This window comes from Chiloscyllium punctatum, chromosome 42, assembly GCF_047496795.1.
Source record: "Chiloscyllium punctatum isolate Juve2018m chromosome 42, sChiPun1.3, whole genome shotgun sequence".
NCBI classification, from domain to species: Eukaryota; Metazoa; Chordata; class Chondrichthyes; order Orectolobiformes; family Hemiscylliidae; genus Chiloscyllium; species Chiloscyllium punctatum.
The window spans coordinates 30,070,248-30,087,631 of NC_092780.1; the positions used below are offsets into that span (position 1 = coordinate 30,070,248).

General features: G+C 44.8%; 1 protein-coding gene across 1 annotated transcript in view; it reads left to right on the forward strand.

Annotated features, from left to right (window-relative positions):
- Positions 1–14,259, forward strand: part of LOC140465864 (BMP and activin membrane-bound inhibitor homolog) — a 69,478-nt gene extending 55,219 nt beyond the window's left edge. Inside the window, exon 3 of the mRNA XM_072561732.1 lies at positions 7,769–14,259. Coding sequence (XP_072417833.1) covers positions 7,769–8,178 — 410 coding nt within the window. The 3' untranslated portion in view covers positions 8,179–14,259. The remainder of the gene's footprint in view (positions 1–7,768) is intronic.
- The last annotated feature ends 3,125 nt before the right edge of the window (positions 14,260–17,384 follow it).

The following is a 17,384-nucleotide window of genomic DNA, read 5'->3' on the forward strand; positions in this document are numbered from 1 at the left end:
TTATACTCTCTTCACAACTTTTTTTCACCTTCTTACTTACCTTCCTTTCCTGTCTTTGTGTCATTAGTAAATTCAACTGCCATACATTAGGTGCCTTCATCCAAGCTATTGAACTGGATTGTACAGAGTTGAAATCCCTACATTTATTACTGACACGCCACTGAATACATCCCGCTAACCTAAAAAGACCAAATTACTGTGTGCTGTTAGCTAACCAATCCTCTATCAACACCAATATGTAACCATGAGGTCGTATATTGCTTAGAGACCTTTTAATGGGGCAGCTTGTCAAATGTCACCACCCCCATGCTGAGTGATGACGTCACTTCCGCCCACATCATGGCCACTCCCACAGCCACTTCCGGCCCTCACATCATCGCTGATGCCACATGCTCAGTGACTTCCGCCACCCCTACTGCCATGATCACCACCACTTCCACCCCCACCAGCGCCACTCACCTGCATTCTGCTGACACAGCCCCCACAGACCCCCCTGTCACTATACCCACACCCCAGAACCCCGAGGGCAACATTACCCCTGCTCATGACTCCACCCCCATTCCCCCCACCATCACACCCACTCCAGGTACTGGCTCCGACCCCACTCCCAGCTCCACACCCACACCAGATCCCAGCTCCCGGCCCTGCCGAGTTTTCACCATCCCTCCAGACCTCCCACTCACTGAGGACGAACGATCAGTCCTCAGCAAAGGACTCACCTTCATCCCCCTCCGTCCACGCATCAATGAATTTAATACACGACGTGACATCGAACAATTCTTCTGTCGCCTCCGCCTCCAAGCTTACTTTCACAATCAGGACTCCCGCCCACCTTCCGAGGACCCCTTTGCCCACCTCCAACACACTGCATCCACCTGGACACCCCGCGCTGGCCTATTACCTGCCCTCGACCTCTTCATTTCCAACTGCCGCCGGGACATTAACCGCCTCAACCTGTCGTCCCCCCTCCCCCACTCCAACCTCTCACCCTCACAACGCGCAGCCCTCCAATCCCTCTGCTCCAATCCCAACCTCACCATCAAGCCAGCGGATAAAGGGGGCGCAGTGGTAGTCTGGCGCACTGACCTCTACACCTCTGAAGCCAAACGCCAACTCGAGGACACCTCTTCCTACTGCTCCCTTGACCATGACCCCACCCCCCATCACCAAACCATCATCTCCCAGACCATACAGAACCTCATCACCTCAGGAGATCTCCCACCCACAGCTTCCAACCTCATAGTCCGGGAACCCCGCACTGCCCGGTTCTACCTCCTTCCCAAGATCCACAAGCCTGACCACCCTGGCCGACCCATTGTCTCAGCATGCTCCTGCCCCACTGAACTCATCTCTACCTACCTTGACACTGTCCTATCCCCCCTAGTCCAGGAACTCCCCACATACGTTCGAGACACCACCCACGCCCTCCACCTCCTCCAAGACTTCCGTTTCCCTGGCCCCCAACGCCTTATCTTCACCATGGATATCCAATCCCTCTACACCTCCATTCGCCATGACCAGGGCCTCCAAGCCCTCCGTTTTTTCCTCTCCAGACGTCCCCAACAGTACCCTTCCACTGACACTCTCATTCGTTTGGCCAAACTGGTCCTCACCCTTAACAATTTCTCCTTTGAATCCTCCCACTTCCTCCAGACCAAAGGTGTAGCCATGGGCACACGTATGGGCCCCAGCTATGCCTGTCTCTTTGTTGGCTATGTAGAACAGTTGATCTTCCGTAATTACACCGGCACCACTCCCCACCTCTTCCTCCGCTACATTGATGACTGCATTGGCGCCACCTCGTGCTCCCGTGAGGAGGTTGAGCAATTCATCAACTTCACCAACACATTCCACCCTGACCTTAAATTTACCTGGACTATCTCTGACACCTCGCTCCCCTTCCTGGACCTCTCCATCTCCATTAGTGACGACCGACTTGACACTGACATTTTTTACAAACCCACTGACTCCCATAGCTACCTGGATTACACCTCTTCCCACTCTATCTCTTGCAAAAATGCCATCCCGTATTCCCAATTTCTCCGCCTCCGCCGTATCTGCTCCCAGGAGGACAAGTTCCACCATAGGACACACCAGATGGCCTCCTTCTTTAGAGACCGCAATTTCCCTTCCCACGTGGTTAAAGATGCCCTCCAACGCATCTCATCCACATCCCGCACCTCCGCCCTCAGACCCCACCCCTCCAACCGTAACAAGGACAGAACGCCCCTGGTGCTCACCTTCCACCCTACAAACCTTTGCATCAACCAAATCATCCGCCGACATTTCCGCCACCTCCAAAAAGACCCCACCACCAGGGATATATTTCCCTCCCCACCCCTTTCCGCCTTCCGCAAAGACCGTTCCCTCCGTGACTACCTGGTCAGGTCCACACCCCCCTACGACCCACCCTCCCATTCTGGCACTTTCCCCTGCCACCGCAGGAACTGTAAAACCTGTGCCCACACCTCCTCCCTCACCTCTATCCAATGCCCTAAAGGAGCCTTCCACATCCATCAAAGTTTCACCTGCACATCCACCAATATCATTTATTGTATCCGTTGCTCCCGATGTGGTCTCCTCTACATTGGGGAGACTGGGCGCCTCCTAGCAGAGCGCTTTAGGGAACATCTCCGAGACACCCGCACCAATCAACCAAACCGCCCCGTGGCCCAACATTTCAACTCCCCCTCCCACTCTGCCGAGGACATGGAGGTCCTGGGCCTCCTTCACCGCCGCTCCCTCACCACCCGACGCCTGGAGGAAGAACGCCTCATCTTCCGCCTCGGAACACTTCAACCCCAGGGCATCAATGTGGACTTCAACAGCTTCCTCATTTCCCCTTCCCCCACCTCATCCTAGTTTCAAACTTGCAGCTCAGTTACTGTCACCTTGACTTGTCCGACCTGCCTATCTTCTTTTCCACCTATTCACTCCACCCTCTCCTCCTTGACCTATCACCTTCATCTCCTCCCCCACTCACCCATTGTACTCTATGCTACTCTCTCCCCACCCCCACCCTCCTCTAGCTTATCTCTCCATGCTTCAGGCTCACTGCCTTTCTTCCTTATGAAGGGCTTTTGCCCGAAACGTTGATTTCGCTGCTCGTTGGATGCTGCCTGAACTGCTGTGCTCTTCCAGCACCACTAATCCAGTTCTGGAAATCTAAGTATAGCACAGCCAAAGAGTCCCTTTACCAATATTGTTTCATTCTCAAAAAAGTCCAATTAGTCTAAGATAATTTCCTTTCCATAAGCTCATGTTTACTCTTCTTAATCATTTAACATTAAAGTTTAAGGAATTTTCAAGTGATTTCCTGACACATCTTCAAGTTTTAGTATTACTAAATGGAGAAACGTAACTGTCTTAGTGACAGTACCCATATACTATGCAGTCATTTACTTAGTAGAACACTGCACCCCCCCCCCCCTCCCCGCTCAGTGTCACGCATAAGGGAAAGAATAGTTTCTTTCAAAAAAAATCCTCTGTAATCACTAAATTATTCACCCATAATCATGAAGGACCAATCCACTCATGACTAAACAAATGAAAGCTTTTGTCTATGTTGTTCATTTGAAAATTGATATCAGTGATGGACATTGCAAGCAATATTAATATTAAACCTTGAATGTTTATGTTGAACCTTCTTTAAGATCCTTCCAAATGATACTGTATTGGAAACTCTTCAAAAATGAGTGAGCAGGATGGTCCTTCAACTCACGACTTTTGGGACCCAATTATATCAGAAAATGTCTTTTTAAATGAAGTTTGCCCATGTTTCTAATGTTGCAGAAACCATATCATTTGCATGAAAAGGCTGTTTCTGCATTAATAAATCAACTCTGGCACCCTAATGAATTGCTCCTTTTAGCACCTGGTCTGAAAAGGTTGACGAGGTAAAAACAATGACTGCAGATGCTGGAAACCGGATTCTAGACTAGAGTGGTGCTGGAAAAGCACAGGAGTTCAGGCAGCATCCGAGGAGCAGGAAAATTGATGTTTCGGGCAAAAGCCCTTCATCAGGAATACAGGCAGAGTGCCTGAAGGGTGGAGAGATAAATGAGAGGAGGGTGGGGGTGGGAAAAAAGTAACATAGAGTACAATGAGTGAGTGGGGGTGGGGATGAAGGTGATAGGTCAGGGAGGAGGGTGGGGAAAGGTAGCAAAGAGTACAATGGGTGGATGGGAGTGGGATGAAGGTGATAGGTCAAAGAGGAGGCGGGAGTGGATAGGTGGAAAAGAAGATAGGCCAGTCGGACAGGTCATGGGGATGGTGCTGAGTAGGAAGTTTGGAACTGGGGTGAGGTGGGGGGAAGGAGAAATGAGGAAACTGGTGAAGTCTACATTGATGTCCTGGGGTTGAAGATGAGGCGTTCTTCCTCCAGGTGTCGGGTGGTGAGGGAGTGGCGGTGAAGGAGGCCCAGGACCTGCATGTCCTAGGCAGAGTGGGAGGGGAAGTTGAAATGTTGGGCCACAGGGCGGTGTGGTTGATTGGTGCGGGTGTCCCGGAGATGTTCCCTAAAGCGCTCTGCTAGGAGGCGTCCAGTCTCCCCAAAGTAGAGGAGAGTGTTGACTTCTTGCTGAGATGTGATTCTGTTGGACTTTTAATTCTTGACTAAAATCATTATTCATATGAAAATATGCAGTGGCAAAAATGATTCAAACTACACAGATTCTTCCATGGCCACAGATGTCCTGAAGAGTTTGACAACCAATTAAAGACTCATTTGATGAGTCATCACTAATACAATGTCGAAAACACAGCAGTCAATTTGTAGGTTTGAACATATGACTTAGGAGTTAGGGTAGTTCATCCAGTCCTTATAGGAGATCATGGAGTTTATTTTAGGAGATCATGGCCGATCTAGTTGTGACATCTATTTTCCTGATTATCTCTTTTGACTCCCATACTGTAGCAAGTTCCCACAAACAGCAATGTGATAATGACCAGGTAATCTGTTTCTGTGATGTAGATTGAAGGATAAATATTGGTCAGGACACAAGGACTATCTCCTCTGCTCTTTGTTGTCTCAGCATGGAATCTTTTATGTCTAACTCAGAGGGCAGAATAGGCCACAACTTAAGTAAACCCATAGGAAGCACTTGTAAGAATGCTGCACTTATCGACTACAGCACTTGAGTTTTGTATTTAAAACTCATGAATACAACCTAAACCCAGGACTTTCTGATTCAGAAATACATGGTGCTACTTATCTAAGAAGAAATTCACCTGCCATAGAGGAAGTGCAAAGATGTTCGCCAGATGAATCCCTGGGATGACAAGATTATTTTATGAGGACATAAAGTCATAGAGATATACAGATGGAGGAAAAAGGGTCCAGTTCTCTTGAGTTTAGCAGAGTGAGAGGTGACCTCATTCACATTTACAAAATTCTTACAGGGTGTTTGTACAGGGGATATTTCCCTGCTGGTGAGTCTAAAACCACAGGACACAAATTCTGGATAAAGGGCGGGCCATTTAAGTCTGAGATGGAGATAAATTTCTTCATTCAGAGAATGATGAACATTTGAAAGTCTCTACCACAGAAGACTGTGGAAGCTCAATTACTGACTAAGTTCCAGACAGAAACTTATAGATTTCTGGAGATGAATGACATCAAAGGAGATAGAGAGAGCACAGGAAAGCAGCAATGAGATAGGCAATTAGCTTTGATCTAATTGAATGACAGATTAAGCTGATAGGAACATAGCAGCAGGAGACTATTCAGCCTTTGGACTTACTGAGCTACAGTGAGTTTACTGAGAAGTGATGATTTGGAGACTCTGGTATTGAACTGGGGTGTACAAAATTAAAAATCACACAAGACCAGGTTAGAGTCCAATAGGCTTATTTGGAAGCACTAGCTTTCAGAGTACTGCTCCTTCATCAGGTGATTGTGGAGAATAAGATTGTAAGGCACAGAATTTAAAAGAAAAGTTTATGGTGTGATGCGCTAGTGCTTCCAAATAAACCTGTTGGACTCTAACCTGGAGTTGTGCGACTTTTAACTGAGAAGTGATGGCTTGGTGCTCAAACATGCTCAATCTTTCACTCGTCCCCACATACTTCCAAAAGTGATCACCTCACAAAACACAGGAACCAATATGCAGAATCTGGTATCACAATTCTAATGTTCAAACTACTGTGAGTACAGTTATTTTCACTATTCCTGCACTACGCAATCTTCCTCTTGGATTGAGAACCGATATGGAATCTTTTATTCCGTCATGGGATGTGGTACCACTGGCAAAGCTAACATTCATTGCCCGTCTCTTCTTGCCCTTGAACTGAGTGAATTCCTTCAGATAGTTAAGAATTAACTGCATTGCTGTGGGTCTGGAGTCATGCATAGGCCAGGTTGGGTAAAGGTGGCAGATTTCCCTCTCTAGAGGGAGTTAGTGAACCAGATGGGATTTTATGGGAAAGCACAGCAGGTCAGGCAGCAGCATCCAAGGAGCAAGAAAATCAACATTTCGGGCAAAAGCCCTTCACTAGGAATGAAGGCAGGGAGCCTCCGGGGTGGAGATATAAATGGGAGGGGACTCCCGCCCACCTTCTGAGGAATCAGGACTCTCGCCCACCTTCTGAGGACCCCTTCACTCCATCCACCTGGACACCCCGTGCTGGCCTATTACCCGCCCTCGATCTCTTCATTTCCAACTGCCGCCAAGACATTAACCGCTGCAACCCGTCTATCCTCCTCCCCCACTCCAACTTCTCACCCTCACACACGCAGCCCTCCACTCCCTCTGCTCCATTCCCAACCTCACCATCAAACCAACGGATAAAGGGGGTGCAGTGGTAGTTTGGCGCACTGATGTCTACATTGCTGAAGCCAGACGCCAACTCAAAGACACTCCTCTTAGTACCCCTTCAGCCATGATCCCAGCACCCCCCCCATCACCAAACCATCATCTCCCAGACCATACAGAACCTCATCACCTCAGGAGATCTCCCACCCACAGCTTCTAACCTCATAGCTCGGGAACCCCGCACCGCCTGATCCTTCCTCCTTCCCAAGATCCACAAGCCTGACCACCCTGGCCGACCCATTGTCTCAGCATGGTCCTGCCCCACCGAACTCCTCTCCACCTACCTCAATACTGCCCTATCCCCCCTAGTCCAGGACCTCCCCAAATACATTTGAGACAACACCCACACCTTCCACCTCCTCCAAGACTTCCGTTTCCCCGGCCCCAACGCCTCACCTAAGCCCTCCCATTTATCTCTCTACCCCGGAGGCTCCCTGCCTTCATACCTGATGAAGGGCTTTTGCCCGAAACATCGATTTGCCTGTTCCTTGGATCCTGCCTGAGCTGCCGTGCTTTTCCAGCACTACACTAATCTAGACTCTGATTTCCAGCATCTGCAGTCCTCACTTTTGCCCAGATGGGATTTTATGACAATTCTTCCATGATACCATTAGTAAGACTAAATTTTAGTTCCAGGTTTATAAATGAATTTAAATTCATCAGTTGTCATGGAAGGATTTGAATCTACCTCTCCAAAGATTGAGTCATTTGATTAGTCATCCAGAGATATGATCACTTCATCACCATCTCTCCATTATTAAAATGGGTCAAATGGTCCCCTTCTGGTTCCATGACTGAGGAAATTTGCATTTAACAGTGGTGACACTATTGCAAAGTAAAAGGCACAAGTTGTAATTTGGTTTGTGATTTCTTCATTTGAAACGTCAGTCAGACTCATTAGAAATAATTGGCAAGCTGCAATAATGTGCTAACCTGACCTCCCAATCTTATTTCAGACCGACGAGCCAATAAGTGGACCTCTGGGAACAGGAACCAGGACTCTCGGCAAGAGGTGAATGCCAAGGAGATTTGGTTCAGGGCAGCGGTGATAGCTGTGTGCATAGCCGGTGCTTTCATCCTGGTGCTGCTGGTCATGTTGGCCCTGCGAATGCTGCGAAGTGAGAACAGGCGCCTACAACGGCAGCATGAGCAGATGATCTCACGGCTGCACTACAGCTTTCAGAAACCTCCCATTGAAAAATTCCTGGTGGGGACCTTGGACCATGCAGCGACAGCGACGACAGCCAGAGACCACGGAAACTACTGCATGGTGCATAACAAGCACTTGGACTCCTACAGTGAAAATCTCAACTCATTTTGTCCTTGGGATGTCCACAGTGTCCATAAGAAGCCAACTGTCGTGTGACTATCACTTTGCCTGGTAAATCCCCGAGACCCACAGTTACCCATTGCAAGTTTAAAATGAGGAACTTGTTTTCACAAAAATGCGGTCATGATTAATAGTGAAACAATTGGCACTGATGTTTTATTGTTTGAGCTGATTTGCTGCCAATTTCAGAGTTGCTGGTTTTGATGCCCTGCCACTTTTACTTGGAAATATTCATTTATTTGATTCAACTGAGTTGGGGGGTGAGTGGGGCCAGCGTGGTGTAGAGTGTAAAACTTTCCTCTGATGTAACTGCCAGACTATAAACTCCCAATGAGACCCTGCTAAGTAAGAATTTCAAATACTGATGATGGGTGAAGCATATCAGGTCTATTTACAGACACATGCCTGAGCAATAAATGTACAACGTAATTACAGTTTTTGTAAACGCGATCATTCTTTTGGACCCTTGATCTGATTTCATTTCATGGAAACTCTTCACCTCATTCTCTTGTGCTGCCGATTAAGTTCTGTGAAGGGCGTCACTCGTGCCCAAACCTTTGGGAATGGGCTGGAAGCTTGGAAGGCAGTGAGTGACATGCCACCATGTCATTTTGCCAGCAATATGGAAAGTGGTTGGTGCGCCATATAGTCAGATCTTGAATGATCCACTGCACTAGACAATTAGAGGCTTCTTCCTGCAGGTGTTGACATTTTACCAATCATTTGGGATGGGGTGAGGTAGCACCCTCTGTGGTAAACCCTGGTGCCCTCTCACTGGGCTCATGTTTAGGAAGTCTTTGGCTCAGATGGAGGAGGATCACTTAATGGAAATTTATACCAATCCACTCCTGGTCAAGCATGGTGCACCTGTAATGAGTGAGACACCTTCCCTCCTTCACTGGGGCCCATATGACTGTTATTGATATCCCAGAGCCCACCGAACTGACCGTGTATTGAAAATTGATGTACCCTGACCATATGGGTACAGCTCCAATCATGGCTGCTGCAAGCAGTGTCCACTTCTATCATTGCCAGGAATAGGCCACTGCCTTTAACAGAGATGGAGGCAGTGGCAATTTTGTCTTCTTTCATATGAAGTGGTTGTCACTGGCAAGACCAGCATTTGTTGCCCAACCCTAAAGTCTATTTGAGAGGGCAGTCAAACGTCAACCATATTTAGGGCAGATAAAGATGTAATGCTGGAAAAGCACAGTCAGTCAGGCAGCATCTGAAGAGCAGGGGACTTGACGTTTCAAGCATGAGCTCTTCATCAGGAATCTCTAATGAAGAGCAAATGGTCGAAATATTGACTCTCCTGCTCCACGATGGTGCTTGACCGAATCTGTTTTTCCAGCCCCACAGTTTTTGACTCTGATCTCCAGCATCTGCAGTCCTCAATTTCTCCTGGCAGCTAAAGGTGGCAGATTTCCTTCCTTGATAAGGAGGTTAGTAAACCAGATGGGTTTTAACAACATAATTAATGATAAAATCATGGCCACCAATCGCCAGACTAGCTTTAAATTCCAGATTTATTGATTGAATTCAACCACCATGAGGGGAGTAGCTGGGTATTCTAGACCACTTAGTGACACTTTCAGTACACTACCATCTCCTCAGGTTTTTGCTGATAAAATGGAGCACCAGTTCTTGCTGACCTCAGAAACAGGGCCATTCTGCTCTCAGCCCATTCCCATGTTCAGCCTTGGCTGTAGGACCCCTCAATCTTCACAAAAAAATCACCTGTAGAAGTGTAACTTGGAAGGAAACAGAACAGACTGAATGCAGAAGAAGAAGATGTAGAAGATGTTGAAATCCAATTGCAAAACAGATGTGAACCATTGAAATTGCTAAGGTCTATAGATTAAAAGATGTAAAAAGACCAAAGTCTATTGTGTCAGTACATTTATGTAAGCATCATGATACAATGAAAGTGTACTTGATGCAGAATAAACCTCCCTGAGTTCTGGCTTGAGGATTTTATTTTTGCGATCAGAAAACAATTATAAGTCAATTATATTGCAGTGGGTCTGAGGTTCCATGTTAGCCAGACCATGGCAGATTCTTTTGATAAAGTGCACTCATGATTTAAATGGATATCTATAGCAACCAGTAATGATTATGATTAGACTAGTTGATTTCAATTGCAGAATGTATTTATTGTAAACAAATTTTGCAATTTACCATTTTTAAAAATTCACTGGTGGGACACAGATGTTGCTGGCTGACCAGCAAAAATTGCTTGTCCCTTGTTGCCTTTGAACTGAGTGCCTTGCTAGGCCATTTCAGAGGTTCAGAGATTCAACAACATTGACTCTGTGGATTTGGAGTCACATGTATCCCAGACCAGGTGAGGATGGCGGATTTCCTTCCCCGAAAGATATTAGTGAGCCAGTTGAGCTTTTCCTGACAATTGACAATTTTTCATGGTCATCAGTGGATTCTGAATTCCAGATTTTTTAAATTGAATTCAAACTCTGCTCTGGTGGGATTAAAACCTGGATCCCCAAAACCTTAGCTGAGTTTGGACCATTGCCTCTCCCTCCTGCGTCCCTGTTGCACCTCCCCACAGTGGGAATCAACCTCTTTTCCTGAGTGTATTAGTCTTGTGTCCTGGATTTTGAGTCCAGTGGTATTAACTCTGCCTCCCACTCGAGTCTTCAGTCCAGTTGGGCACCTCAATAGAACCTATATAACATATTGCAAATATTTCTCAGGCTTTCAGCAAATTACAGATGGCTTTGTGCAGTTGACTTGTGCCAGGCGGAGAATTGTTTGACACTGCCCGAGCTGTTATTTGACTGAGGACCTTTACAACAAGCGGAGGAATGAGATGTTATCCTTCAGAGCAGAATTTGATTTCAGCTTCGGATTAAGATGAAAATCTGTTGCAATGCCTACTATATCAAACACTCATCTATCAACAAAATGGCTTGTGCATATCTGGCTGTCACTAAGAGTGTGATTTATGTTAAGCATGAAGAGAAGCCAAGAGAAGGCCACTCTCCTGTTTGAGCCTGACCCACCATTACATGATCCTCCCTTCAATGCCACTTTTTCCACACACTGTAATATCATTCATCACCAGAAACCTATCATTTTCAGTCTTGAATCTGCTCAATGATTGAACTTCCACTTCATTCTAAAGATTTATCACCCTCTGAGCAAAGACATTCTTACATCAATCTAAAACATCCTAAGATTATGTCCTCTAGTTTTAGGGACTATCCAGGCAAATATCTTATTGTGTCATGCCAGTAAAATCTTTGTAAGTTTCAATTAAACAACCCCTCGTTCTTCAGCCCTCTAGAGAATGCAGCTCCAGTTCCCTCACCTAGTACAAGACAATCTGGACATCCCAGGACTTAATCTGGTGAACCTCCATTGTACTTACCTACTGGCTAATATATTCTTTGCTAGATGAGGAGACAAACAATGCACATTACTCCAGGTAAAAGCTCACCATGGCTATATACAGCTGTAGCAAGGCATTTTTAATTTTGTTCCCAAACCCCAACATATTATTTGCCATTCTACTTACTTAATGCATCCACACGTTGGTGTTTAGCTACTATTGTACAAGGATACCCATATCAATATGGACACCAGTACTTCCCAACTTTTACCACTTGTGGAATATTCTGCCTGTTTTTTTACCGAAGTGAATAACTTCACATTTATATACATAGACTTTCTACAGTGTGGAAACAGGCCCTTTGGCCCAACAAATCCACACCAACCCTCCAAAGAGTAACCCACCCAGCCCCATTTTCCTACCCTATTATCTGATATTCACCCTGACTGAGGCACATAGCCTATACATCCTTGAACATTATAGGCAATTTCCCATGGCTAATTCACCTAACCTGAACATCTTTGGATTGGGGGAGGAAACCCATGTAGACCTGGGGAGAATGTGCAAACTCCACACAGACAGTCAACTAAGGCTGGAATCGAACCTGGGTCCCTGGCAATGTGAGGTGGCAGTGCTAACCACTTAGACACTGTGCTACTCATTATATTCCACTTGCCATTTTCTGGTCCATTGGCTTAACCCGTCCCATTTTCTTGAAGCCTCGTGCATCCTCCTTACAAGAGATGATCCCGTCCAGCTTAGAGTCATCAGCAATTTTGGACATATTCCAATTGGTTCTCACATCCAAATCATTTATAAAAGGTTGTAAACAGATGTGGACCTTATACTGACCCTTGTGGTACACCATAAGTAACAGCTTGCTATCCTGAGGAAGACCCATTTGTTCTCACTCTCTGCTTTCTATCTATTAAACAGTTCGTAATCCATACTAGTATATTCCTCCCAATCCCATATTTAGTAACCTCTCATGTGGGATCTTAACAAAAGCTTTCTGAAATTGCGAATAAATCGTATCTGTGCTGTGTTAAACATCCTCAAAAAACAAAACAAGTTGGCCAAACATGACTTTCCTTTCTTAAATTCATGATGACCTTGTTCAATTTTGTTTTATTTTCTAAATGTTCAGTAATCATATCCTTTATAATAGATTTTCACAATTTCACTACTAGAAATTTCAAACAACAGGTCCGTACTTGTATATGCTTTCTCTTCCTCTCTTCACAAATAGAGGATCTCCACCTACTATTTTCCAGTCAGCAGGACCCTTTCCAAAATCTGCAGAATTTTGAACGATAACCATTCATGCATTCATCTGGGATGAATCTCATCTGGTCCAAGAGTACAAACAAATGCTATCAGGCCCTTCGAGACTGCTCCAAGAAATTCATGGTTGATATGACTTTAACCTCAACTCTACAATCCTGCATAGCTCTGATGATCTTTCATCCTCTTGGTAAAAAAGAATCTACCCTGCCTTAAAAATATTTAAAGATTCTGCATCCACTACCTTTTGAGAAAGTAATTCAGCTGATCTTTCAAAGACTCTTTACTGATACTTATTTCTTGAAGCTCTTCAGTTAGTCGAGTCGCTTGGTTGCCTAATATTTCTGGGAGATTTTCTCTACTTTCTTCTGAGAATGTGGATACATGTTAACTGTTCCATCTCTCTGCCATTCCTCTGTTCTCCAGTGTAATTTCCCTTGTCCTCAACTGTAAAGGGATCACATTTACTAATTCTAATCTTCTTCCTTTCACATATTGATCAAAGATTTTGTAGTTCACTTTTATGTTCTATGCTGGCTAGCATTCATGTTATATTTTCCCTTTCCTCATCAGATTATTGACCTCTTTCACATGATCCTAAATTGCTCCCAATCCTCAGCCTTTCCACAATCTCTGGCATTTGTAAAAGCCACTTCCTTTGCTAAAATGCATTCTTTAGTTTCTTTCATTAACCACAGTTGAGTTACCTTTTCCATTGGATGTTTGTATCTTCAAAGAATATTTGTTGTCAACTTTATAGTATTTCCTTACATACTAGGCCATTGCACATGTATTGTCAAACTGTATTTTCCCAATCTTAACAGCTTGCCACTCATAACCTCAGTTTCCTTCACTCAGATTTAAGCCTCTAGTTTTCAGAATGAACTGTGCCGCTTCAACTTTTATGTGAAAATTCTCTCATATTATGGACACCATTACCAAAAGGGTCCTTGACAGCTAATTTATTAGTAAGCCCTTTCTCATTACAAAATGAGAAATCCCAAACAGCCCAAACTCTCTTAAATATACTGATCCAGAAAAACATCTCATATACACTGCAGGAAATCATGCTCTGCAACATTAGTGCTGCCTTAGTTAATCAAGGGTATATGCAAGTTGAAGTAACCTACTATTACTGTATTTTCCAAGTTACATGCAGCTCTAATTTCCTAAATTACAATATTCCCATCGTTGGCACGAGTGTTGGTGTTCTATTAGCAACCCTACCCATGCTTGATTCCAATGCTTTTTCTTAGCCCGAGCAAAACAGATTCTACATAGAATCCCAACAGTGTGGAAACAGGCCATTTATAAGAAACCACTTTCTTACAAGTTCACATCAACTTTCTGAAGACCCATTCCCCTACGTTCCCCCTGAATGATATATCTAACCTACACATCCCTGAATACTATGGACAATTTAGCATGGCTAATTCACCTAACCCACACACCTTTGAATAGTGGGAAGAAACCTACACAGGCACAGGGAGAATATGCAAGCTCCACACAGACAGTTGCCCAAGGCTGGAATTGAACCTGGGTCTCTGGTGATGTGAGGCAGCAGTGCTGAATACAGAGCCACCATGATACCCACATATTGTGCCTTCCATCAAAGATCCTTTCTTACAAATGTGCAGATATTAGCCCTTATTTTTAGAGCACGATCCCCACTGTGGGCGGCACAGTGGCTAGCACTGCTGCCTCACAGTGCCAGAGACCCGGGTTCAATTCCTGCCTCAGGCGACTGACTGTGTGGAGTTTGCACGTTCTCCCCGTGTCTGTGTGGGTTTGCTCCGGTTTCCTCCCATAGTCCAAAGATGTGCAGGTGAGGTAAATTGGCTGTGCTAAATTGCCCAGAGTGTTAGGTAAGGGGTAAATGTAGGGGTATGGGTGGGTTGCGCTTCGGCAGGGCGGTGTGGACTTGTTGGGCCGAAGGGCCTGTTTCCACACTGTAAGTAATCTAATCTTTTTCCTTTTAATCTATCCCTCTTAAATGATGAATATCCTTGAATTGCCAGTTCTAATCTCAGTCAACCTGTAGCCATGTCTTTGTCATGGTAATTAATTCATATCGTTCTATTTCAATTTGTGCATTCAAATGAGAGGCATAGACAAGTGACTGCAGTTACCATTCGACTTCAACCCTGGGAAAATCTTGCATAGTCAGTGAAATCCTGCTGATGTGTTCGTGTTAGATGCACGGTGAGTTCTCAAAATCCCATATTCCAAACGTTGTACACTTCACTCAGCCAAGCTGCCCTGCTGTATCCAACAGCACTACTTATTATGAGTAATTTACCAGTGACTCACCAATTCAGTTGCAGTGAGGTAGAAACCAAATAGTGAGTCATGAAGAAAGCAAATTTTAAAAAGGCAGAACTAAAACAGCACCTTCTCCTCACTTGACTTAACTCACTATATCTCAATCACACTGTTTGAAACCTACAATACTTGCAAGCTAGTACCTCTCCTCACTAGCATGTGGGGCAATATTTAGATTGAACGCTTTAACGAAATGACTAATCAGCTACTCTTCAATAGAGTTTATTTATACTTTCTAAGACTGGAAGAATTTTACTTTATTTTCTTACCTTACTTTAATATTTAATGTAATATAAAAACAGCTAAATGGTTACTGCAGACAACACTTTCAGAAAGATATGGACACTTAATAATTTACCACTCAATCTCTGGATAGAGTTCACACGGATGATCCCTGGAATGACAGGTCTAGCATATGAGGAACGGCTGAGGATACTGGGATTGTATTCGTTGGAGTTTAGAAGATTAAGGGGAGATCTAATAGAGACGTACAAAATAATACATGGCTTTGAAAAGGTGGATGCTAGAAAATTGTTTCTGTTAGGCGAGGAGACTAGGACCCGTGGACACAGCCTTAGAATTAGAGGGGGTCATTTCAGAACGGAAATGCGGAGACATTTCTTCAGCCAGAGAGTGGTGGGCCTGTGGAATTCATTGCCACGGAGTGCAGTGGAAGCCGGGACGCTAAATGTCTTCAAGGCCGAGATTGATAGGTTCTTGTTGTCTAGAGGAATTAAGGGCTACGGGGAGAACGCTGGCAAGTGGAGCTGAAATGCGCATCAGCCATGATTGAATGGCGGAGTGGACTCGATGGGCCGAATGGCCTTACTTCCACTCCTATGTCTTATGGTCTTATGGTCTTATCTAGAGTATTGTGTTCAGTTCAGTTTAACTCTTAGTACTGAACCTCAATAAGGATATATTAGTTCTGAAGTGTGCACACCTCATCAGAAAGATATCAGGTTTAAGAGACTTAATTTACAAGCATAGTCGAGGCTTGAATTGCCCTGAATAAAGAAGATTAAGAGTGGAATGTAATGCTGTTTCCTGTGGCTGGTTTCATGGAGCAGTGCATTTAATGAGGCAGGAGCGTGAGAGGTGAGTGTGAACCCAACCAACTCTCTCATTCCACCTCATGGTCCATGGTGGGAAGTTTTTCCAGGTGAGGCAAAGAGATGCGCAATTAACGTCCAGCGAAGTGTCTCAGCCAGTATTCACCCAGTAGCAGGCAGGGGTTTCATCGTGAGGGGCCCAGGGAGCAACAAGTGAAATCTGGCGAGTTTCCCATTGGGGTTTCCTATTCCCTTGTTCAAAGGCACTTAATACCTTAGTTCAGGCATGAAGGGGTGTTCCACTGACAGTAACCCCACAAATCCCTTACCGCCACCTGTGTCCTAGGTCAATAATGATCCTGGATCTCAGCTGGTAGTCATTTCAACAGCAGACATCCTGTGGTCCTGCTTTAAAATGGAACTTCAGGCATATGATTAGCCAGCAGCCCGTGTGGATGGAGTGCCCTGACCCAAAATCCTTGAATCCAAGGAAGGCCCATAGCTGGCCTGTCAATTGCCTGAATGGCACAATTTGACAGGTCTTCCCTAAAAAAGGTTAAATAAAAAGCCAAGGTGCTTAAGTGGTGATTTTAATTGAGGTGCTTCAGGTTATCCAAGAAATTAATAGGGTCGATTGAGAGAAAATCTTTTCACAGGAGGCATAAACAGAAAATTAAAGTTTGTTCTTTCAGGCATGCCTGAAGGTCAGTTGTATTCTGGAACCACCTCTTTAAAAAAGTGATTAAGGCTAAATTAATCATAACTTTCAAAGCTTGGATTAACAAGACTGGAAGTAGATATGATAGCAAAGTTTAAGAGACATTTAGACACATATTAACAGGCAGGGAGAAGTGAGATATGGATCATGTCCAGGTGGAGCGGATTAGTTTAAAATAGCACCATAGTCAGCACAGACAGGAGGGGCCAAAGGGTCTGTTCCTGTGCTATACTGTTCCAGATTCTATATACTATGTTCTCAGTTCTTAAAAGCATTAAAGATTACAGAACCAAGGAGAATAAATGGAGTTACAATTCTTATCAACCAGAAACTAATCAATGAAGGGGCCGAATGGCCTACTTACATTCTTAAGAGGTATCAATCTCTGGTCATGTTTTACGCCTCACACCTATCTACTGGCAAAAAAAAACACAGAGTAAGAAAGGAAGCCTGTAAATAACTCGAACCAAAAGATACAGTTCAAAAATAAAAGGTCTTCCTTTTAAGTGAAGAT